This window comes from Caloenas nicobarica, chromosome 4, assembly GCF_036013445.1.
Source record: "Caloenas nicobarica isolate bCalNic1 chromosome 4, bCalNic1.hap1, whole genome shotgun sequence".
NCBI lineage: Eukaryota > Metazoa > Chordata > Aves > Columbiformes > Columbidae > Caloenas > Caloenas nicobarica.
Window position 1 is genome coordinate 33355428 of NC_088248.1, and position 23042 is coordinate 33378469.

At 38.7% G+C, this 23042-nt stretch overlaps 1 protein-coding gene across 4 annotated transcripts in view; it reads left to right on the top strand.

The window, feature by feature from the left end:
* Positions 1-23042, top strand: part of TMEM131L (transmembrane 131 like) — an 81061-nt gene that overhangs the window by 43475 nt on the left and 14544 nt on the right. For 2 of the 4 annotated variants that reach the window (XM_065634516.1, XM_065634519.1), the window contains exons 8-25: positions 1680-1757; positions 3551-3704; positions 5965-6023; positions 6387-6495; positions 7446-7551; positions 8190-8343; positions 8989-9159; positions 9462-9531; positions 11416-11533; positions 12276-12417; positions 13427-13536; positions 15188-15260; positions 17385-17527; positions 18144-18286; positions 18611-18797; positions 19737-19922; positions 21496-21645; positions 22218-22834. In XM_065634516.1, the coding sequence (XP_065490588.1) occupies positions 1680-1757; positions 3551-3704; positions 5965-6023; positions 6387-6495; positions 7446-7551; positions 8190-8343; positions 8989-9159; positions 9462-9531; positions 11416-11533; positions 12276-12417; positions 13427-13536; positions 15188-15260; positions 17385-17527; positions 18144-18286; positions 18611-18797; positions 19737-19922; positions 21496-21645; positions 22218-22834 (2770 nt within the window). The remainder of the gene's footprint in view (positions 1-1679; positions 1758-3550; positions 3705-5964; positions 6024-6386; positions 6496-7445; positions 7552-8189; positions 8344-8988; positions 9160-9461; positions 9532-11415; positions 11534-12275; positions 12418-13426; positions 13537-15187; positions 15261-17384; positions 17528-18143; positions 18287-18610; positions 18798-19736; positions 19923-21495; positions 21646-22217; positions 22835-23042) is intronic. The other 2 variants (XM_065634517.1, XM_065634518.1) reach the window with 2 other exon arrangements.

A 23042-nucleotide genomic window follows, 5' to 3' on the forward strand; every position in this document is an offset into this window, starting at 1 on the left:
CACTCCAATGATATTTTTTCCCCCCTCTGTGCATGTTATATTAGCAGCTTCAATTTTAAGGTGACAGCCGTTTCCTATGCAGACCTATGCCAGGTCAAGAAAAGAAGTTAAAAAGAAGTGTTGAAAAAATATGATTTAGTGGATTTTTTTTTTTATATGGGTGAGGGTTCTTAAACTAATATAAACTACAGTGACATTGAATAAGGGTTAAAAACTTCTTATTTAGGACTACAAAAGCTATAGTGTTCTCTCAGAAACCATTGAGAAGGGAGGTCTAAGCATCAAGGTTTATCTGACCAGAAAAGCAACCCCCGAAGTTGCTCTTCATGTAATCTTACTGTCTCGTTAAAACTCCACTAGCACTCCTGGCTGTGAGAGGTTAGTAAGTGGTGCATGTTTTGGAATCGAACTCTTTTTTCCTGCTCTCAAAATTTGATGAGTACAAAAGCATTAATAAAAAAGAAGGTTGCAGGGGTTCGTGTCCCCCAGAGAACTGCACTGGGGACAGGGTTTGGGTTGCTGCTAGCCACCTTTGCAGAGGTTACATCGCCCTCTTGTGTGAAGTCCTAGTCATTTTGATATGAAATCCGCTTGAATCGGGAATAAAGAATATGTGTTGGCTTCCTCTTGGCTGTGCTTTTATAAAACTGGATCCAGTGAAATGCCACGTGTGTGGTAAATCTGGTCTCTGCTCAGATACACTCTGCCCCCCTCTACCTGTCCTGGGGAGGTACGAGATAGGGCATTGTATACTTTAGAAACTTCATAGTTTTGCTTTTCAGTGTCAAGTTATTGAAATTCTTTAAAGTTAGTTGTATCGACATCTTCAGAAACTTGAACCTGAAGTTACCCCACTCAGATATTTAGTTCAGTATTGCAAGAGAAACGGGGGTGGAAGGTGTCCACATCAGTCTCAAAGTCACCAGGTAATTTTGCTGTAGTTAAGGCATTGATAGAGAGACTGAACTGTCATTATGTTTTTGTTTTTCCTTTTTTTTTTTTTTTTTTAAATTTAGGATCAAGGTACACTGGCTGAGCATTTTGTGCAAGTAATTTGGCTGTCCAGATTTCTAGATAGCTTTCATGAACTATGCTTGGCTTTGTCAATGCTATTGCCCTGTTAGATTTATGAGTGCTTTACAAGCTGGCACAATCAGTGTACTTTTGTTTTCTTTTCTTTTTCCTTTCCAATCGATAAAAATGAGAAAAAAGTATTTTCTGTCTGTCCATTTTGGCATGAAGCCTATGTATCAGACCGTATCCAAGAAGCATTATCGTCTTGGCCTAGCGACTGTATTTCAGTATCCAATCAGCAAAGAAAATACACAGAAAACAAGGAAAGAAGCTTTTCTGTTATACAAAAAAACTCTGTTCATACAGTTTATTGACATATGAAAGTTTATAAGGTTGGTCATGTTGATGCTGTATAAATATTTCATCATCATGTATAATAATAGTTGGATAAGTAAGTAGATGTTGATGGAGATTCTGAGAATTGTAGATTGATTGCTGGCCCACAATACAGAGTCGTATTTATTTTTAAAAAATTCCTAATGTTACTGTGTCACGCATATGTGGAAACAGTCCTGTTATCTTTATCAATTGTAGTGTGTGAATCGGATTTATAAGATAAAGTCTTTCAAAGCAACGTGCTTGATATTTTCTTCACTTTATTACAGGCAGAAACTATGAATGCCAGTCTCTTACGTGTTCACCTTGAATGCAGTTTACCTAACAATGCATATCAGCAATCCCAGGTATGTTTTATTATAGTTTTTCATCTATTTAAGTCTTCTTATTTTAATCCAAGTTCAGAGGTGTGCTTTCCAGAGCACTGGAAGTTTTAGCAACAATGCAATTTCCAATGTCTCAGTTTAAAGGGGAATTGTGCTTTTAGCTATTTTCTATAAACTGTACTCTGTGGTATAAATTAAATGTCACACACATAACGCTATCACCTTTAGGAGAGGGGGAGATGCAAAAAGACACCCAGCCCCCCTAAAAAATCCAAAACCAACACAGCAGGCTAGATGTTTTCATATGTAGGTGTTGCATTACTTATATGGAGTACAAAAGTGATTAGTTTCCTGTAATTTCCACGAGTTTCTGGTTCACACTGACAAGAGATCAATGAAGTGAGAGGCTGAGAAGGTGGCCTAGGTGTTGGGCAGAACTGAGGAGGAGTGAGCTCGTTGGCACAAAAGCTGTGAATGTTCAAGGCAGTAAGTCTCCTCCTTCTCCTGGGCAGTGCCATCCAATTTCTTCCCCTCTCTCCTCAAATGTCCTTGTGCAGTACGTGGGTGTTGGTTCACAGTGATGGTCCTCCGTGGGGTGTTTTGTTGGATCAGATATGTAGGCTTGCGCTGTGGTCTATGGCACCTTTCTCTCATCAAGTACGACAAGGCCCAGACTCCATAGCTCTTTTTCTGTACATTACACATCACAGTGATCCTGTGCTGCTTTACTCGCGTGTTGGATTCTTGCATTGCACTGGTGAAGAAGGCCGAGCTGGAGGTGCACCTGAACACTGGAAAATGCACCTGGTGCCAGCTGCCTGCTCTTAGACGTGAGCTTCCCACAGGCACACCGTGCCTGCGCTCCCGTCTCCACAGCGGCCTCCCCTCCTGCTCCTGGCAGCCATTTCAAGTGCTGAGGGTCTCTTCGATGCTGTGTGAGCGGTGAACTGGCATCTCATTCCCAGAGACGCTTCCGCACTCCCCGTACCTCCTTGTAGCACTTCACGAGAGTGCTTCGTGTGTCAGGGGTGGAGGTTTTCTCCTCCTGCTCCTGAGCAAATTAGTCCTCTTGGTAGGGCATCGGAGCTTGAGTTTAGCGACCTTTGTGGTGTGATACACGACAAATTTATGTTACTCACTGTTGATTGTCTAGTTTTGTTTTGCTTTGTTTGGTTTAGTTTTTTGCAAAATGGTGTCTGTGTCTTTGTAGTAGCTAAGACTCAGCTGTCTTAACAGCAGCCACTGCTTAGAGAAGGAAGTAAGATCCTATTTGTATTTATCTTGAAGTATTCTGGCCAGACAACAGTTTTTTCTATTAAGAATTGTACGTGTATGTTTGTTTTTTTAAAATTACTTCAGTGAGACATGGAGACAAAAAACACAGGATTTGGAAAAAATAACTATAAACAGACCAGTGAACATGAACTGTCTTCCTACCATTAAGACACATGCATCAGTCTGTTTATGGCACATTTTATTGAAGGCAGAGGATTTAACAAAGGAAACTGTTTTGCAGTCCCTGAGGTGAGACTGACTAAGACAGTTTATAAATTTGCATTCTTTCAAGATTCAGTGTCCTTTTAAGTTGTTTTTTGTCTTTGTTTTTGCTGTGCTTTCTGTACTTGCACTGTCTTTGGTTTCTGCTGAGATTTTAGGAGAGGTCCTAATTGCTCCTTTTTTGTCAGCACTTTGGTGCTGGAGACCTTGTCTGTTAGATAATACCTTTGGTTAACTTCTCAAGATACTTTACTGAAATGAATTTTTCCGTTCCCTCCACCACCACACACACACCATATCCCCTTGTCTCGCTCCAGAGTTGCTGTTTTACGTCCGGTGACCCAATGCTGCTAGAAATGAGCTTAACGGTAAGAATGGAAAATGCCCAACAAGATTTTGTGGAGCACAGACAATACTTACTGGAGAATCTTTTTGTAGTTTATGTAACAATGGAAAAAACAAAGACCTCAGGTAAGTCCTAAATATGACTGTTAATTGTATTAGAATTTGCTTTTATACATATGTTGTAATGTGATGTGCTAAATTGAATCAAATTCAATGACAGGTAAATTCTGCCAGTAAGGGAAAACAAATAATTTTAGTTGAACACAGCTTGTCAGTCATTTTGTTTAGGGCGGAGTTAGTGTAAGCTCAGTCCTTTGCATAAAGGTAACAGCTGTAAAGTTGTGAACTACATCTGTTTCAGTCTTCAGTCTCACATGCTGATGTATCTGCTTAAATATTGTGGAAAGGTGTAATGGTGCTTCCATTTCTACAGCTGTAGTTCTAATTTCCCATTAATTACATTAACCGTAATAGTACTGTGAAGCAGAGTGGTTTGTTCAGCAGTGGACATAGTGGTCATTGTGGCAAGTAGGGTAATGACATAATACAGATGGGTACATCCTTTGTTCTTGTAAGCCAGAATTCCACAAGCAAAACAGTCAAATCTTTGCAGTTTCTTTATGCTACATTTATTGGGTGAACAAATCCTCTAAATCCAGGAGTTTTTAAATTATTTGTAGAGCTTTGCAGTCTGTTTGGATAGCTTTTTTTTTTTTAGACATTTCTGCCATTTTTGCTTTCTGATTGAAGAAAAAGGAACTGCTTAAGAATCCAGATTAAAATAATTTTTAACGCACTAGTGAAAAAGAATCTGATCTCTTTGTCTTTTGAGAAGTTCAGTTCAAGATCAGGTCACAGAGCAATGTGTGCTGTTCCCCCCGTGTCTGTTCTGTGGTGCTATATTTACACAGAGCTGAAGCGGAAATACCCACGGTAAACCCAGTTCCCCTGCTGGTGAGATGCTGGTGGTTTGTTATGTTAAGTTGTGGATGTACGTTTATTCTGATTCTGGTAGAGAATTATTCACATCTGTCACGTCAAGGGTGCTTGCCATTAGCCCTTTTGATGGGTTAAAGTACTAGAAGTATGCTTTTAAGGCTGTTTTCTATTAAACATAATGCAATTATAAATCCTCACTGGGTTAGCCCTTTCGACTTGCTGTTAATGTGAAGTTCCATTGGTACTGGTGGTGGCTTCACCATGTCAAACAGCAGGGTTTGCTTGCTTGCCTGCCATTTTCGTAATTAAATGAGAGAGATGTGGTCCTGAGGGTAGGAAGGGCCTGACGAAAGGGAACAGAGTGCTGTGCTAGTCGTTGTACAGGGCATGTGTTAGCATCTAGAGTGGGGCAGCAGGTAGGCAAGGTCTGCACGGGGGAACCAGTCAGCTGGAAAGGTTGGAGAGGAGTATGTGCTTTAAATCTCACAACTGTGAGTATATGGAGGATCTGCTCACTCAGAATCAATGTCCTGAATTCTCTTTTGGAAGTTGGCACCTGTAGTCTTGCTTTCAAGCAGCTGAGCAAAGCACACTCATTATTAGAAATTGTGCTTGGTGAATTGGGAGAGTGTCCTTTTATGTCAGCCTGCATGTACTGATGTAATTCAAGTATAAGCAAGAGCAAGAGCTCAGGTCGTTTGCCTTCATGGAAGTGTGATGACCACTCTGACATAATAGTCATGTCTTGTTCTGTCCTGCTGCTCTTCTTTTGGTCGTTTACATCTTTGTGGTGTCCTGTGGATGGGAACATAGCTTTGCCAGTGACCCTATATAGCCGTACCACTGTATTGGCTGGTGAAAGCTGTTACATCCATCTCCTTTTGCACTAGTCGGTAGGTTACTACACCACCAGGTGATCGGACCGTTCTTGTTTTAAGCCCAAAAGCTGTTGAGCACTGAATCTAGCTTCATGTTGTCTCCTGAGAATGTTGGCTGTTCAAAGCAGACAAGCCAGCATCTTGCATATGCAGGGCAGTTTTTACTGGACTCTCTCATGCTATTGATGGTTTGGTCCCTAGTCTTAGAAAATTGTGTCTGTATCAGCTGTCCTCCTTTCCTTCAGCTGTGCCTCTTGTCTCCCTGCCTGTAAGAAAGAGAGGAGTTGTGTTCCACCTTGGACTTAGGAATCTTCTTTCATTATCTCCTTGTTGATGCTTTCCTTCATGTTTGTGGCCAAAAATCTTGAGTGGATTTCTACTCATTTATGAAATGATTCAAGAGCCTACTCCTTTTTGAAATGATTGCCAGCTCAAGATGTGAATAGTTCTTCCTTTATACAGGGGTAGCTGTCACACAAGGAATTTTTAAATTTAAATGGGGAATGCTTCTCATATGACAGAGATTCCATCCTCTGTGAACTTACCTCTGTGTTCATTCTTTTGGACAGGTGATTCCTCAGTAGATGTGTACATCTTACATTCTGGGAACAGCCTTGTGCATATACAGGTAATCGTGGGCTTCATGAAGCCATGCTTTAGGGCATTGGATTTAATTGGGGGATTAATTAGCCCGCTTGCCTGCTCTCTATTAGCAGATTGATTTTGCTGATGAGAAATGTCATGCTTCTATATTTTTAAAATGTGCCCAAATGTCTAATAGATCTTTTAGATGATGAGTTTTAGTTCAGTGATGGATTTTTTTTAAGTTGTAAGAGCTGTTAACTTGAATAAAAATCCATTAATTGATTAGAAGATGTGAGAAAGTGACAGATATTGGCTTGCAAATCTGACAAGAAGATGCACTAATACAGGAGCTACAATAATAATGGTAGCACTGCTACAAGGATCATTGTGTCTTGTCTTCATGCAGGAAATACGGCAGTTGTCACAAAAAGACACATCACCTGTGGAGTTTGAGCCAGTACTGCTGTCTTCGTCATCTACTAACTTTACAAAAGTTGCTTCTATTTCTTGTAAAGGTACAGGATGCATATAGATAATATTATTAAACAGGATTTGATTGTAAAAGGGTAGCTTTTTTCAGCAGATAGAGGCCCTGAAAGATCTCAAAATGAACTTATCTGGACTTTTTTGAGGAGGAGGATGAATTTTTTCTGCTAATTGCTTCAACTGTTTTTGTGTATATATGCTTCCTCGTGGGCCAGCCAAAGGCTCTAAGCTACGTGTATTTCAAAAAGGGGAAGAAAACATTTGCTAAAATGTTAGCTGATTTTACAATAAGTGTAATTATTGAGTATGCTTTTTCAACATACTTTTATAATTTGTGGTTGTTTTTCTGTTTCCAATATATTTTCTAAAAGGCTATTGTGCTTGGGTGGTCATTTTCTATGACATCTCTTGGCAGTATCATTGAAGAGGCTTGCCAGAGACCAGGTGTGTTTGTGGAAGAGCAGAGACTAACATTTAAGCATTCCTGACTCCAGCTTCTTTCCTATTCTGACCACTAGACTGCAGTGCATAGACTTTAAACATTTATGAAACAGGCTGGTTTCGTAATGACATTGGGACTTGTTTTTCCTAGCAGAAAAGGGCAAATAAGAAGAAAGAAGGGACTATATGTTAAGTGATTTTTTTTTTTTTTTCAGACCAGTTTTTCATTTGTTAAAGGAGGCAGTGTGCACTGATAAGTAAGAATGCTGTGTTAGTGACACGGGGTTGCTCCTTGCAGCCTCATTCTGCATGTGTTTTTGAAAGTGCGTAGCATTCATAAATTCTTCTTAAAGCAAGGCTTGGAACCTCTGGAAATTAGGACATAAGCAATTAGATGCTTTGCTCACTTGTGTGAGAATTGGGCCCATCAAGTATTCCCCTTTGTAGTGTTCTTCCAAGTCCTCACATGAAAATCACTGTGGATGGGCTTTCGTTCTGGCTGATGTTGTATTCTCCCGTCTGCCTGTTCTTTGCCCAGCTGCATCCTGTGACAGTGAAAGTCCGCATGCTGACAACAGGAAGAATAATCTGCTGGAAGACATTACGACACTAAAAGCTTGTCTTTCCTGTCCTGTGATGGAAGGGTAGGTTCGCAGTGGATTTTTGTTTAACATTCACTGATATTATAAGAATAATATTGTACCCTAATTTAAGAGATGAGGTTAGCTTGCTTTGTCACTGAACAATTCCAAGGACAATGAAGAGGCTTCTTCCTATTGTTGCTGTGTCGTTTGCCAAAACACACCTGTGACACTTCAAGCAATAGTTCCATATTTTATCTGGGAAGTATTTCAGAAGCCAGTAAAAAAGATATGGCTGAGCAGCTCCTATCAGATAAATGTTGCTTAGAGTCCGTGGTAAAATTTCCACTGTCCTTGTTAATCCAACGCAGAAGCAAGATAGTTATAGAAAAAATGTGAAGTCTTTTCTTCAGTCGTCTTTGGCAATTGCATCCAAACTACCATATTACAAAGCAGTAGACAGTGTTGCATAGCTAGAGGGTAACATGATTACCTGCCTACCTCTCTTACATGGTTATTGTCAATTTTTATTCTGATACTATATTTAAGTATTCCATGGAAATAATTTTGTTCTTTCTCCTTAAAACCTGATCAGAGCCTCTATGCAAGAATACTGCCATTATCTTCTCTTATGTGGACTGTTTATGTATGCTCAAGGACAATTGCAGATGTATTTATTTTTCTTCTGTATTTACTTACAGGTATTTTGACATAGATCCTTCTGCAGCATTGTTTCATATAGAACCACATCATAATTCTTCAGGATTTTGGTCCATATGGTTTACAAACAATTTTGACTTCAGTATTGAACTGAACGAAGTCTTCATAGCCAGAGAAACGAAGAGCATTTTAAAGGTAAGCTCTATTTCTGCTTCATACAATGTTTCATCCTTCGTTTTAGGATGTGGTCCTTTGACATACAAAATAGATTCTTTGAAGAACTCTGTCATCTCAAAGCTGTTTGTAATCAGTTAAAAACAAAGGTATATGTACACCTCTAGCTGTTAGATCCTGAAAAACTTGCTCTCTTGATAGGCCTTATTCACTGTCCAGCTTGTCCTTGTGTTATTAGCAACCGTTCTTTCGAGTTGCAGTTACAGATACATCAAATTATAGACCATTGCTCTGTTCTCAGAATTGTTGCATGTGCGAGCTCTATAGGATTCAGCATTTCTTCATACGCTGTAATGGAAGTCTTTAGTACATAGATGAGCTTTGAAGTTTAGAAGGCAAAGCCAATAATTTACTTGCGCAATTGCTTGATTTAAACCAGAGAAGTCTGGTTTATGAATAAGCACATGATGTAGGCATCTAATTGACTCTTCGTATATTTAGATAGGAGATTTACGTATGTGCAGTGTATGGATCAGTTATGGGCACATATGTGTGTGTAATAACAGCAAAATCATGAAAGAAGAAAAAGTTTGCATTCTTCAGGGTACCACTTGCAACAAAAATACTGTACCAATTTTAATTCAGTTGTTGTTTGATTCTTTTTAGATTCTGAACTTTGCTGAACCTCTGACTCTACCTCCAGGCTGCTGGAATGTACTTTCTTTGAAGCTCAGTGTGAAAGACACTGTAACAAATGTGCTTTCTAGTATTTGTTTGGCCACAAATGTGGGAGTAATGTTTGAAATACCTCTGCAGATATACTCAACTGTGTCAAAGGTATCGTAATGAGTTGTGTTGAACTGTTATTATGCACTGCAAACCAAACTATAGCAGCCTCTTTCTTAGGCCAGAAACGCATCCCTTAGTCCTGGAAGAAAAACTCAGTACCAGACTACTCTCTGAAACCATTCTGTAAGCTTGAGAAGTTAAGCCCCCAGAGTTCAACAGTGGTGGAATTGCAGTTCTCTAGGCAACCTTAATTCTCTTCTTTGTCACGTCCAAATTATGCACTGAGAAACTGGAACTTGTCCTGTTTTTTTGTCATATGGTCAGTTGTAGTTTTTGTTTTGTTTTTCCAGCAGGGAGATCTTCATTTTGAAGCCATTGCCCACTGTGATATTCAGTGTTACTTGGGAAAGTCTGATTCAGGTAGGCAGCTGACAGTAGTTTTATTGTAGAAAATTCATTTTATGTAACAGGATTTGTAATGAGAATATTGAGATTGTTCATACAGGTACTTAGTCTTATGTCTTTTAAAAACATCCACTTTTCTGGGATTATATAAATGGCTTTGAGTAACCCATACTGAGTACACTGTGCAGTTTTTTCAGACCTCTAATGCCATAGCATGACCTAAGCTATTGTTCTATCTTGCAACATTTTTTTGAATTTAAGACTCTCCTATAACTGCCCCTTGCTTGCTTCATATGCATGTTCTCCAGAGCTGTTGAAGTAGAGTGATAAAGCTGTCAAGTAGCTCAAAGTGATTAGAAAATGTGCATAATCTGGGTCCAGATCTGGAAAGTCTTTGAAAAATGAAAAATAAATGTTGACCAATATCCTCCCATTAATCAGAGTTAAATTTGAAGGCCTTCTCTGTAGCTGTTTCTCACAGCAATAATTTCATAGATAACTGCAAAACACCATTTATCAGGCTTATAAAACAGCATCATTAATGCTGTATCATGTGAAACAGAAAGAGGGGTCTCATACTTTGTGGAACTGAGGAATTTATCTCCAGATATGGTAATGCTGGGAGCGGTTTTAAGTCCATGGCTAAAATAAAGTGTTAGGTATTACATGGCCATGATACTGCCTGAAGGATGTTGAGTCTGATGAAAGCTGATTCACAATAGTGGTTTTTTTAATCACTTCTCAGTAAGGAATTTCAGTAAGCAGCTGGGTACCATAGGCTGTAAATGTTTGAGTTCTCTCCTGAATGTGTTTTCAAGATGATGCTTTCCTAAAATGTGTTTTTATATGAGGATATGAAAAGGCAGTAGTAGTCAGTCAAATGTAAAAAAGAGAATTGAGGTGACATGGAATCACGTGGCTTGAAGAATTACTGATACATATGCACACTTAGGTACCTATCTTAGAAGCAAGTGTTTGGCTTTTGGGGCTTTTTTGATGTATAAAAAAAGGAATGTTGCTGATACATCTAGTCCTCATTGCTTACTTTGTTTTCATTTTAGTACTACACATAATGTGTTCTGCCTTCTAAATAGGATACTAGTACTTGTTAAATAGAAAAGTCTAGTGCAGAAGTCTGAAAATACTGACCTAAAGAACTTATAGCTGGATTATTCCAGTCGTCATCAATTGATTACTTTAAATACTAAGGATTGTAAAATAAAGTACATGTACTTTCAAAATAAGTAATTCTTTTTCTTCCAAAAGAAACTTGCTTTCCTAACTCCTTTCTGCTATTTGAAAATGCTTGAACCAATGAGTCTAACTTTATAAAAGGCATTAATTTTTAGACCGATATAAAGCTTTACAATTTTATCTTGAGAAGAATTTGAGAAAATTATCAGCACTTCAAAAAGAGAAGCTAAAATGAAAACACCAATTCTGCCAAATTGTGGGATTTGTTTTGCTCTCTGCTGTGCTGTGATATTATAATTTTGTACCACTATGTGCAGAATAGAATATGGTCTTGGAACTTTATTGGCATCAGTGGAGAATTCTCTGTAAAGGCTACTGATAACAGAATGACTTTTCAATGGCATCCATCAGAAATAGCAATAGTAATAGGGCTTACTAGAGCATCTAAAGCTGGTGCAATACCCATACTCTTGTTTGCATGTAGAATTACTGTGGTTTTGCAGATGTATTTTTTTAAGCAAATCAGATATGGACAATAATATGTATATCCTCACATATGCTTGCTTTGAAGGGAAAAAGTGGGTTGCCTTTTTTATTTTTGTGTCAGAACCTGTTGCAGATATTGGTTACTTGTGTACAAAAGTAGATTGATGGAAGAAGTAAAAGTTATCTCTCTAAAATATGAAAAATCTGTTATCGTTTTAGCAAATATGCTTTGGCAGAAGAGTCTCTCCCTGGACCGTTCTGCCTGGGATGTGGACTCTGAGCTTGCAACTGAACTTTACGAAAGATGGCAAAAAATAAGACGTGGTGAAGCCTGCAGGTCTGTACAGAGTCTGTTGAAGCTCTTAATTCAAGCCAATACGGTGTTGTGAGAGAGAATATTTCTCTTCTGAAGTGTTCCTAATTAGAACAAACATTTTTTACCTTTCTGCACTTAACTATCTTGAAGCACCTGGAGTTTCAGAGCACCCCTGGGACCCCCAGCTTCCATTTCAAGGCACTGCCAGCCATAAGTATACAGTTCAGATGCCCAAGCTTTAGAATGTAAATAGTGTTCTGACTATTATAACCCCACCACCGCTACCTGGTGTGAAAGCAGTGAGAACATGTTTTACCAGATCATGGATGGATTTGCCCAAGTCTTTCATCAACAGGTCGTATAGCAGTCTTTTCAGGGTCTTTGAACAGCTTTTAGGGTTTGTAGTTCCCAGCCTAATGGATTCTGCATGCTGGGGATGTTAGGAAGGAAGCAGTCACTGTGACTGAGCAATTCTTGTAGAGATGCTGCATCAGTGATATCAGCTCCTTTCCTGAATGAGGAGTTAAAGCTGTGAAAACCAGAGTTGTGTTGCGGGTGACGAAGTGGAGACTAAAGGGGTGCACATAAGTTACACTGATTTTCAATTACTAGATTACAACTTTATGGGCTTTTTTTTTCTGAGGAACATTTTGAATGAAAAATTAGTTGATGTAGTCCTGGCAAATCATAATCTTTTTTTGTTCTCTGTTTGAAAGAAAAAATAAACCAAAATTAACAAAGCGTTCTGGTTTTGCCAATAAAGCAGGCGAAGTATTTTAGGATCAGCTCGCTTTATTCACCAGAAGAAGCCTGAAGAGGAGTCCTTTGCCTTTTTCTTGCCACGGTTGACTGCAGAGCCTGGCCTTATGCTCAACTTCAGTGCCACAGCACTTAAAAGTAGCATGGTGAGAATGGTGGTTGTTACGCTTTTTCTGAGTTGATATATGTTTAGTTTGTTTAAATAACAAAGCCTGCGGCTAATATTTGTTAATGCTTAGTGTTTTCATACTGCTCATAGATCAGTGTTTTGAAGTCTAATTTGAGACACCGGGTTTCAGTCCTTTTGTCTCTTTGATAAGTTCTCTAGCTATGACCTAGTTGTAATGTTTTAATGCAAGGAAAGGAGTAAAGCAGTGTAGGTCTTAACTGACAATTGGTGGTTGTTAAAGCTTTCTTTGCATCATTGCATATGTTACATGCTTGTGGTAAAATAATTGAACAAGGGACTAGGGATAAGATGTACTCTTGTTAATGATGCATGTGGTTACGGGATGGCCATCCTCATGCCACTGCCTTCTGTGGCAGAAGTGCGTAAAACATTTGTGTGAGTTACAACAATGGAGGGATCAGCAGAGCAACGTGTCTTCCAACCACACTGACGGTTGTGTCTTTCTTGTTTGTCAGATTTTCATCGCTACTAACCTAGCCTGGGCCAGAACCAGTCATATGGAGATAATTTTCAGATGCACATTTTGTTAATTACCTTATTATTCCATTTGTGCCATTTGATTTTCAGTCATTATAGTAATGCGTATAACCTGCTTGCATTCAGACTTCCGTAAGAAAGGGTGGCACCTCACTAACTTCACCTTCTTCTCTGAAGAGCTTTGTTTATATCTGCCTGCGTAAATCAAAATCCGAATGAAAGGCTTGTTTGGGGGGCGGGAGAGTTCTGTATGTTTGCACATGCGGTTCTTCCTGCAATCTCAGCTGGTTTTGCAAATGATGGCATTGTAGTGACATGTCCTGCTGTTCCATGCAGTTTTGTGCACATAAGATTTTATTGCATTGAGACAGAAGCCAGGTCGAAGTCCCTTGAAAACGCAGATCATATTACCAGTGCTGAATTATTTTATCTTCCAGTTCTCAAGTGTGTAGTTTTTAACTTCTTCTTTTCCCCTCCAAACCGTTTAGGTAAAATATTTCGTACTAAGAAACCCTTCATCCTTCCCAGTTACGTTGCAGCTTCTGCCTCTTTCTTACTACCCTGACCCCCAAGCTTCACTGAGTCTGCTCAACAAATGGTAATGAGAATAACTATCTCAGGATACTGCTTTCCCTTTTAAAAGTTGTATTCACCATGCCTTATGATTGCTCCTCATTGTTTGTTTTGATTTTTCAAAGCATGACTTAAGTGGGGACAATATTCTGACCCATTTTGGAAGATATTGTGTTCAGAGCAGCTCCCTATATGACACATGACTTCATAATTTACCTGGTCATTGATAAAACAAAATTGAGCCTGTTTTTAGCAAGCTTATGTCTGCCAGCTGTAAACTATAATTGATTATCTTCTAAGATCTGAGGCTTAGGGCAAGCTTGTGCAAATTGCCCAGATGAGGGGAGCAACTTGCAGAATTGGGCATGTGCATCTCCCTGCAAGACTGCTTGGGAAGCCTACAGAGTCTGTAGTCTGATCAGTGAGGAGGAAGGTGATTGAACCTTCTTACCAGAAAAAGTTTCCTTCTTAGCTCTTTCTTAGGTAAAAACCCTGGTTGAAGAAGATGAAACAGGAGGCAGGAAGAAAAATTTGGTTCCAGAGCCAGGAACCCCACCACAAATGTTTAGGGCCAGCTGAGCAAGTGTTTCTACATTGTTTTGAACTTTGTTTTAGAACTGAGAAGCTCTAATGAGAAATCTAGACATGAGTTAGATGAACAGTATGAAGCGGCATGGTGAGGTGCACTGAAGCTCACCAAAATAGGCACTGGCTGTCACTCTTAAATTAGAAGAGCTGTGTAGTTGGTAGGACTATTTGCTTGGTTGGAGCCAGTGAGACTACTCACATGTGTAACTTGCTTATTTGGGGTCCAAATCCCTGTGTAATTGCTTCCTTAACCTCATTTCTTTACATACATATGTGTATGTGCATATAAATATATACATGTGTATATATATTTTCACATTAATAACTACATCTGTTTCCACACTAAATATAATTTCCATGTAGACTCTTTCTAGTGGTTTGAAATTACGTTTTCTGTGTATTTGCACACTTTCATTTCTGTAGATCTTCTAGGTTTACCATAAATCACAGCCACTAACTGGTTCTTTTTAAGCTAATATCATAGAAAGCTACGACAAGTGAATTTCCAGTTCAGTGGCTGGAGGTCCATTAGTCCTCTATAATCTAAATTTTACCTATTGGTTTTCTTATTTATGTTTTTAATACCTTGATGTCAAATGCTTATAATTACTCTCAGGCAAATAATAAACTGCTGTAAGTGAATTCGATTTGCAAAGTATGTGAAAGAAAATAGGAATTTGTCCCAAACAAATCATGAGCAGAAAGAGGGATATTTGAGTAAATTAATGAGACTCGATAATGATTATTTCTTAACAGTTATGTGGACAGAAGCAGCTTTGGGGCATTTGTGTTTCTGTGGCTTAGAAACTGTATTTCTTGATTGTGGTATTTTGCAATATTGTATGCTGAGAGATCTAAAATGCCCAGCCACTTGTTTGTTTTCCAAATGTGTGGAATCCACATAAAATTGATTTGTAGTGTATTCTGTTGAAATGCAGAGCTACATTCTCCATATTTCACATCTGCCAAAATGCAATTGTAAAAATATTCTTCACTTAAGAATAAATGCCAGCATGTGAAAATAAGTCAATGTAGTTCTGACAGACTAGGTTTGAAGTACTTATTTGTTTATTTTTTTTTTTTTTTAGGTTCGGCATAAACATACAAGCTATTAATTTCACAACCACTGAATTCAGGCTCATGGATGAATGTTCTCACAGGGTAAGATAGCAAATTCTGATAAAAGTGGTCTGACATGCTAGAGAAAGCCTTTTCTAGCCACACTACACCTGAGTCGTTCCCAAGTCCTATTCAAAGCAATTTAATGGTGTTTTCTTGATTCTCTGTAAGGCTGGTATCTTTGCGGTTAACTTTTTTTTCAGAGTTGAGTCTGTTTTGAAAACAACTATAAGGTGGGAGTATGTGCATGCCTGCATGCGTGTGCATACGTGTTGAAGAGGCCACAGTTCGCATGCCGTGTGGGGACTTAGATTTAGCCCCAGGTTGACCATGAAGCGTCAGGCTTTTGAGTTGGTGATGTCAGAAGTTAGGTGGTCATTTTTTCAGTCTGATAGTTCAAGGGAGGTAAAGGCTGGATTTCTACACTTCACGTCAGTCTCATTGCAACCCCCAGGTTCAGGTTGGAATGTCATGGTGCTCTTGGGTTCCCAGTGCCTCATTTTTAACATGGGTGTGGTAACACTTGACTGTGTCACACCAGTGCTGAGATGTGTTGTGTCATGGATGACAGAAATAGAGAAGATGCTGTATCGGGGATGTTGGCTTGTTCTGATGACCAGAATACTGTCCAGGGTACCCAGAGAATTTCTTCTTAGGCTTCTAGTTTGTGCCAAAGCTGAGGATTGACATATTTTCCTTGCTGTTTGGGCATGCTGTAGCCACATCTTTAATGTCCTTTGTAGATACATGTTTTTGCACATATGCTTTAAGACCTTAATGAAAGATTAGTACCTTATAAAAAGAAAAGACTGTTTGCTACACTAATCAAAGCTGACCTTTCCTTTCTGGCAATGGTTGTAAGAGTTGCTGTAAAAGAGAGGAGACAGCAGTTCATAAATCCTAGCCTGTAGGCACATGCTGAAAAAGAGAGAGTAGTTCCACTAGTACGTGGGTAGGACTGAATTTCCACAGTCCCATACACCATTCTTTAGACCAAATGGAAAAATAGCAGTAGATGTCAACATCAGTATGTGTAATATCTGTTTTTCATTAGACACTTGAAGAGCTAGGGGGAACATGTATGGTTAGATAGATATTCGGCATGTATGAGATGGGTCTTGGCTTGTCAACCAAATCACCAGTTGTTAATATTTACATTTTTGAATTTGTCATCGTTTCCTTAGTCACTTCATATACATGTGTAATGAATTGCTAGGCTCACATCTAAGTGCATGTGTGTCTTTGTAGAGAGTGACAGGGCGAAGTTTGCAAATGCAGTATGTGGTTTGCTTTTAATAAATATTGACTGTTAAATGCAGGTTTTGAAACCTTTTTTATGTTATTTTTTTGTAAAATAGACTAAGAACAAAAGCATTTTGGACTGGAAGAGATCAGGAAAGCCATTAGTATAACAGCCATGAATTGAAAAGCACCCAAGCCAAGAGCCCATTTTGTAACATTTATGGTTGTTTTGACTGCTGTAAGTGTCTGATCACCCCTTTCTAAGAGGAGACTCCAGTTCTAGTATTCTGGAACTGTTTTTAGACCTTAGAAAGCTTTAGGGCTATTTTTTTTAATGGGAAATAGAATAAACAGCAGTATTGAAAAAAACAACAACAAAAATATACATTCTTTCCAGACTTAGTGAACTTCTGGTAGATGTGGACTTCAATTAATATGACAGGGAGTTCACTCTGGCTTGTTTCTAGTGACTCAAATGATCAACATATTTGCCAACAGTCCCTTTCTCACTTAAATGAAGTTGCAAGTCTTATGCTGAGGGTATAATGGTTGCTACATTTCCCCATGCAATCGATATACGGTCAGATCTCCTTGTGTTATGAAGCCTTTCAGGATTTCTTGAATATGAAAGACACTATATAATTTATTTTCCATCTGAGCAAATAAAAGCTTTTTTAAAAAATGAAGTAATACATTCCTCATAATAATAAGTGCAGTAATATGAACTCTTGCTCAAATAAACAACATTATCTGATGTGTTATGTTGTCAAATTGAAAGACTTTTGTATAAGAAGTTAGTTAGCAGTTATTGCACCTTGCCAAAAATGTCTTATGTGGTGCTAAGTAAAGATGTAGTGCTTTCTTTATTCAGAACTTGAAACACATATGTTTTCTGTGAATAAGAAGTGCATTTTTGTTTAACAGAATCCACATCAAGAGGATCTCGTCAATAAGAAATGCAGTTCTGAGCTGCTTTGGTTAAGTTTGCAGCCACTGGAAACCAGAAAAGTTGGTGTAATTTTTACACCAGCTGACTACAAAAGAGTAGCTTCCCTTATTTTAATCAGGTAAGCCAGGTTTCAGTTGTGAGAATCGACCAACTCAGTGTAAAAATGAATTTGCCAAATCTTGGAGCAAAGACAAATGCCCAAAATTCGCAAGTCAGAATACCTCCAGTTTAATAAAAATTGCTTTAAAAGTCTTTGTGCCTTATGGCTCAGTCATTAAAAGATAGGACCTTTTTTTTTCTCGATGTGTATCAGTGGGGTTATAAAATGCATGTGAATGTACTAAGGCAATTTTTGAGCTAAGGAAGCAACATATTGGGTGGCTTTGCTGTTTTCAGCTTAACTCCGTAATTATAGGATTTAAGTATCCAGTGAGTCTAATGTGCAGCCACACGTTGGTTATCTCTAGAGGAAAAGAGAGTTTATGGAAGAAGCAACCATTTTTAGTAGGTGGCACTGATGTTATCCAGTTGCAGTGACCACAGAGCTTGTTCCTTCACTGGTGACTGGTTCCAGAGTGATCCTATCTTTATTTAGGAGAAATCTATCCAGGTGTGGCCAGTGGTTCTGTTACTGAAACACTTGTCTTGGATTGGCACCTAGACAGCAAAGCTGTGATTTTTCAAACTTCATTTGTGTTTTAGTGGCTGACTGCTTGATTTTTATATTATGGCAGAAACAACTTGACTGTTCTGGATGTGGTCAGTGTAGAAGGCTTTGGAGCCAAAGAATTACTCAAAGTAGGGGGAAGACTGCCTGGTGCAGGAGGATCTCTTCGATTCAAGGTGCCAGAAGCTACACTAATGGACTGCAGACGACGTGAGTAAGAAGAAACAGGTCTCTGATTTTGTAGCTGGCTGTGTTACTCCATAGTGATACTGATATGGTACAGTAATGTTAAGTAAAGAGAATGTTGAAATAGAAAAAGCTGAAGAGCTTGGTCATAAGAAGTGTAGATTCTGTTCTCTCAAAATACTGACTGAGGATAGTTACAAGTCTAGCAATGCCCTACTGCAAAACAGTTTGTCTTAAAATGTTGGTCACTTCTGAATTTTTATTAGATTGAAAGTAAAAATAGCGGTTTCTTTCTAAATGTGAGAACATAATTTTTAAACACCGATTTTTTTTTTTTTTTTCTTTAAGAACTGAAAGACAGCAAGCAAATTCTATCCATTACGAAGAACTTCAAAGTAGAGAACATTGGGCCTCTTCCTATAACAATTTCATCAATGAAAATCAATGGATACAGTTGCCAAGGATATGGATTTGAAGTGTTAGACTGTCAGGAATTTTTCCTGGCTCAGAACTCATCACGAGAGATCAGCATTGTGTAAGCACTGACAAATTTGCTGACAAATTAACTTAAGTGGAAATTTGAAATAATAAATTTCAGTAACAGACACTCCAGTAGCACACCCCCACACAGAATTTGGTGAGCTTTGAATATAAATTTCATAAGCATTTCTCCTTCTCAGTAAGGGTAGTACTAACAAATTGATAATATAGTAGTTTTTATCAATGTATTATTAACTAATACATTAAAACAAAAAAGTAAGAAATGCTCTCCACTGGCTTTTTTTAATTTGATGTTTATTCTCTAGCTTGTTCCAAGTAACCTGACCACAATCTAGTCATGTTTTCGTAACATTACACATAGTCTAAAACTGATTCTTTTAAAAATCCTGTCGAGTTAGTCATGACCGAAATGTAAGTATAGTTAATATTACTGTATTACAGTAGCTGTGGTTTCATATACGGCAAGTATCACCTCTACTGATTGGAAAGGCAAGTCGTACCTTCAGGCAGTATCCATGGCAGTCAAATAGCACCACGGTATGGGTCAGGGAAATAAGCAGAAGAAGAGACAAATCTGATGTCGTCTTCTGGTTTCCCTATCTTCCCAGCCTTGTTCTAGACTTCCCCTAGTACCCAGTCCTTTCCGATATAATGGTGCCTGTATGTTTGACAACTGTGCTTTTGGTAAAGAGTGTTTTGGCTAACATGAACTGATCATGTGCACCTCATTGAGAAAAGAAAAACGAGCCACACTAACAAGAGTATTGTGAAGAGTCACAATAAAAACATGTATTTTACTTCTTGAAGATGACCTCAAAGTCTTACCTCTCTTAGGTGCCAGTGCCATCTGGGTAGTCTAAGTAGACAGTGGCCACCTTTTACTTTGCATTTTTTGATATCAGTGTGACTTCAGAAAATTAATTCAGCCCAATAATGGAAAACCAACACCAGCTCTTGCTGCTTTTCCTGGCAGATTCACTCCTGACTTTACATCTTCATGGGTAATCCGGGAGCTTACGCTGGTGACTGCTGCCGATTTGGAGTTCCACTTCACACTCAACGTGACTCTTCCTCACCATCTGTTGCCGCTGTGTGCAGATGTAGTGCCAGGACCCAGCTGGGAAGAGTCTTTCTGGAGACTCACTGTCCTCTTTGTAAGGTAATGCTTTCAGGGCCCTTGCACCAGTTTGAAAGCACCCACCAGTGAAAGGTCAGCAAGCGCTTTTGGCTTGTGTTAAATTTTTTTTAGTGGTGATAGTGCCTAAATCTCTACTGCATCTGTCTCCCGAGAGTCCTGCCAGCTGGCTGTGACAGCTTAGGTGTGATGAAGTTGTCAAGCATTTCTTGCTGCTCCTCGTGATAAAATTCCATGTTAAGGCTGCAAAGAAAAAGGGCTAGGATACTCCCAAAGGAATACCCAGTGCATATTCCCCTTGCTCGGAGCCTTACTCCCCCTGCAGTGGAGACACACATGTAGCATTAATATCTGACCATCATAAATGGAATCAAGTGGACTGGTAGATTATCTTGAAGTATTTCTGGAAAATTCACATGAATTTTATGTATGGAGTTTCAGACAAAGTGAGGACTTGCTTTTCCTTCTGCTTCTTTCCTCCTTTCACTTGTTAAAAAATATTCGAGTTCATTGTTAGCTTTTGCTAGGCACACTGCTGAGCAGTCTGCCCCAGAAAGATGATTTGGCTTGTGTTAGTGGACCCATTACTTGTATGTGGTAAACTGTTTCTAAGAGCTCCTACACATGTTCTTCTTTCGTCTTTTTTTACTAACGTTTCGCACTGCTTAGTATGAACTGGTTGTTGTATTGTCACAGATGACGTGCAGTGCTTTCATCACACCACCTCTGAGTTCCTACTATCTGTGCCAACAAACAGTGAATGTGAATGTTAAGGTGATAAGTAGTCATGCCTGTGCATACCTAAGTGAGATCCTGATGCACACGGTGGTTCTGCCTGCATTGTTCTTTTGACACTGAAAGAGTCAGAGCACAAATGAAGCAACAATAATGACCACGTTACATGGTTCTAGATGCAGCAGAAGGGAAACTACAGGGATCTCAAAAATCAGGAATTTCTCATTCTGTTTTCCTGCTGACAAAATTTATACTGCGTGTTTGAGAAGGTGGTTTGATAAATTACAAAGATTTTCATTCTGATCAATTTATATTGGGTGCAATTAATACACTAGAGAGAAAGAGAGGATGTTTTTCAGCTTCAGTTTTAGTTCTGAAGTATGGTGGCATTTGTAACCCATTTTATGACAGCATTTTCTCTAGGAAAAGAAAGAGACAGTATTAAATAAATATCAAAATAATGACATAACTGCCATAAATGAATAGAAACTACTCAGAAGACTGATAGATATCAAGAGTTATTGCCATTGTGTTGTAGTGAGACTTACTTCTAACTGATCTTCAAATTGAGTATTAGCTTTTTTAGCATGGATTTTTTCTTCGTTAGATTTTTTCTTTGTAAAGCTCATGACTGAGTTATTTTATTGAGAGAAAAACAAGGGCTATAAGCAAAAAAGGTAAAAAAAAAAAAGGCCACTACAACTGTTACTTATTTTAAACTACATTTTGAGTTTTCCCATCTGTCTTCTTAGCATTTTCTAACAACATGTTGGAAAAGTGCATCTTGCTAGAAGCTTTTTAACTCTTTCACTGAATACTCCTGAAAACTGTAGACATCAGTATCTGTTGTTTTCTTTGGCAGCTTGTCCCTGCTCGGAGTGATTCTGATAGCCTTCCAGCAAGCCCAGTATATTCTAGCAGAGTTTATGAAATCAAGACAGAGGCCAAATCCTAGTTCTTCACTGCAGCAGAACAGCAACTCTGTTGGCGTAATCAGCTCTGATTCCTACAAGTAAAAATACTTTTTTCTTATTCTGATTTGCCTTATTTTGTACCCTGTTTATTGTGGAGTGATGCTTTCTATCTGTTTGTATTTCGATATGGCCGTGGGCTGGTTTAGAGGAGATGGTGTTCCAGGTGACCTCTTTCAGAGAGCTTTCAGTGTGGTGGTGTATATTCATCTCCACAAAAGCGAAATGGATGAACTCAGGGATTTATTAGTCTTGTATATTGTCGGTAGTACCTGGGGTAAAAATTGTGTGCTAGAAGTCGAGGATACCCCATGTGTGGCAGCCATGGAAAGAATGAGGAGTACGTTAATGGTCCTAAAATCTCTTGGGTGGTCAATTAGGCACTTACTCACTGAAGCATATGTTTGCTGTCTAAGCACATACTTAGAGTCTTGCTCAATTCCCGCTGAAATCAGACTGTGCTTAGCCAGTATGCCATATTGAAGACCTAATGCAGTCCCATGGCTTGTAAATATATGCTCCCCTTTCTTTTCTTACAAAAATATCCCATAAACCAATTCATGATAGCTTCATAGATAAAGACAAATCTCAAATATTTTCTTTTTCTCTCCAGGGGAAGCTGCAAGACGTTTATGGATTCGTATAGTTCCTCAGATAAAGGTAAAGGGAAGGGATTCCTGTCTGTAGGCACTTCTTCCAGCCGAAGTCAGAATGCAGCAAAGAGAAGTCCTGCGACCTACAGCCATTCTCAGAAGAAACACAAATGTTCAGTTTACTACAGTAAGCAGAAACCAAACACAGCAGCTGGCAGTGCCATTGCAACTACTGATGAGAAACAAAATCAGATTGCGGAGAACCAAATCTCGGCACCAAAAGAGGACATTTGCACTGATGTTGTCAGTGAAAACTGGGTAACGCTAAAATATGCAAATGGCATAAATGTTAACAAGAATTTAACTCTTCCAGAAAACTTTCTGGGTAAAGAAGAAAGTGCACTGAAAAATACAGTTCTCATTAAAAATACTTCTTCAGAGTGTGATCTGAAGGAGGATCTTCAAACATGTATGTTTCCTAAGGAAACTAACCTTAAAACTTCAGAAAATCTAGTTGAGCTCAAAGAACAGGAGTTCTGTCCTGTGAAGATGTCCAAGAAGCTACCTGAAAGTCACTCATCCAGAAATTCACCTCAGCAACAGCCAGAACTGCAAGAAATTTCTAGGAAAAATAGTGGTAATTTTTTTTGCCGTTTCCGTCAGTTGAAATTATTGGGTAAAATCTTCTGTTGAGTTCACTGTGACAGGATTTTGTCTTTTGTGTGGGACAAGGAGATGTGGTATTTCTTATGTGTTCACTGTGATTTATCTGTTTACATTCCTAAGGAAACAGCTTGAATTAAAAGTTGTTTCATAAATCATAAATTTGCCTGGTTTACAGATTT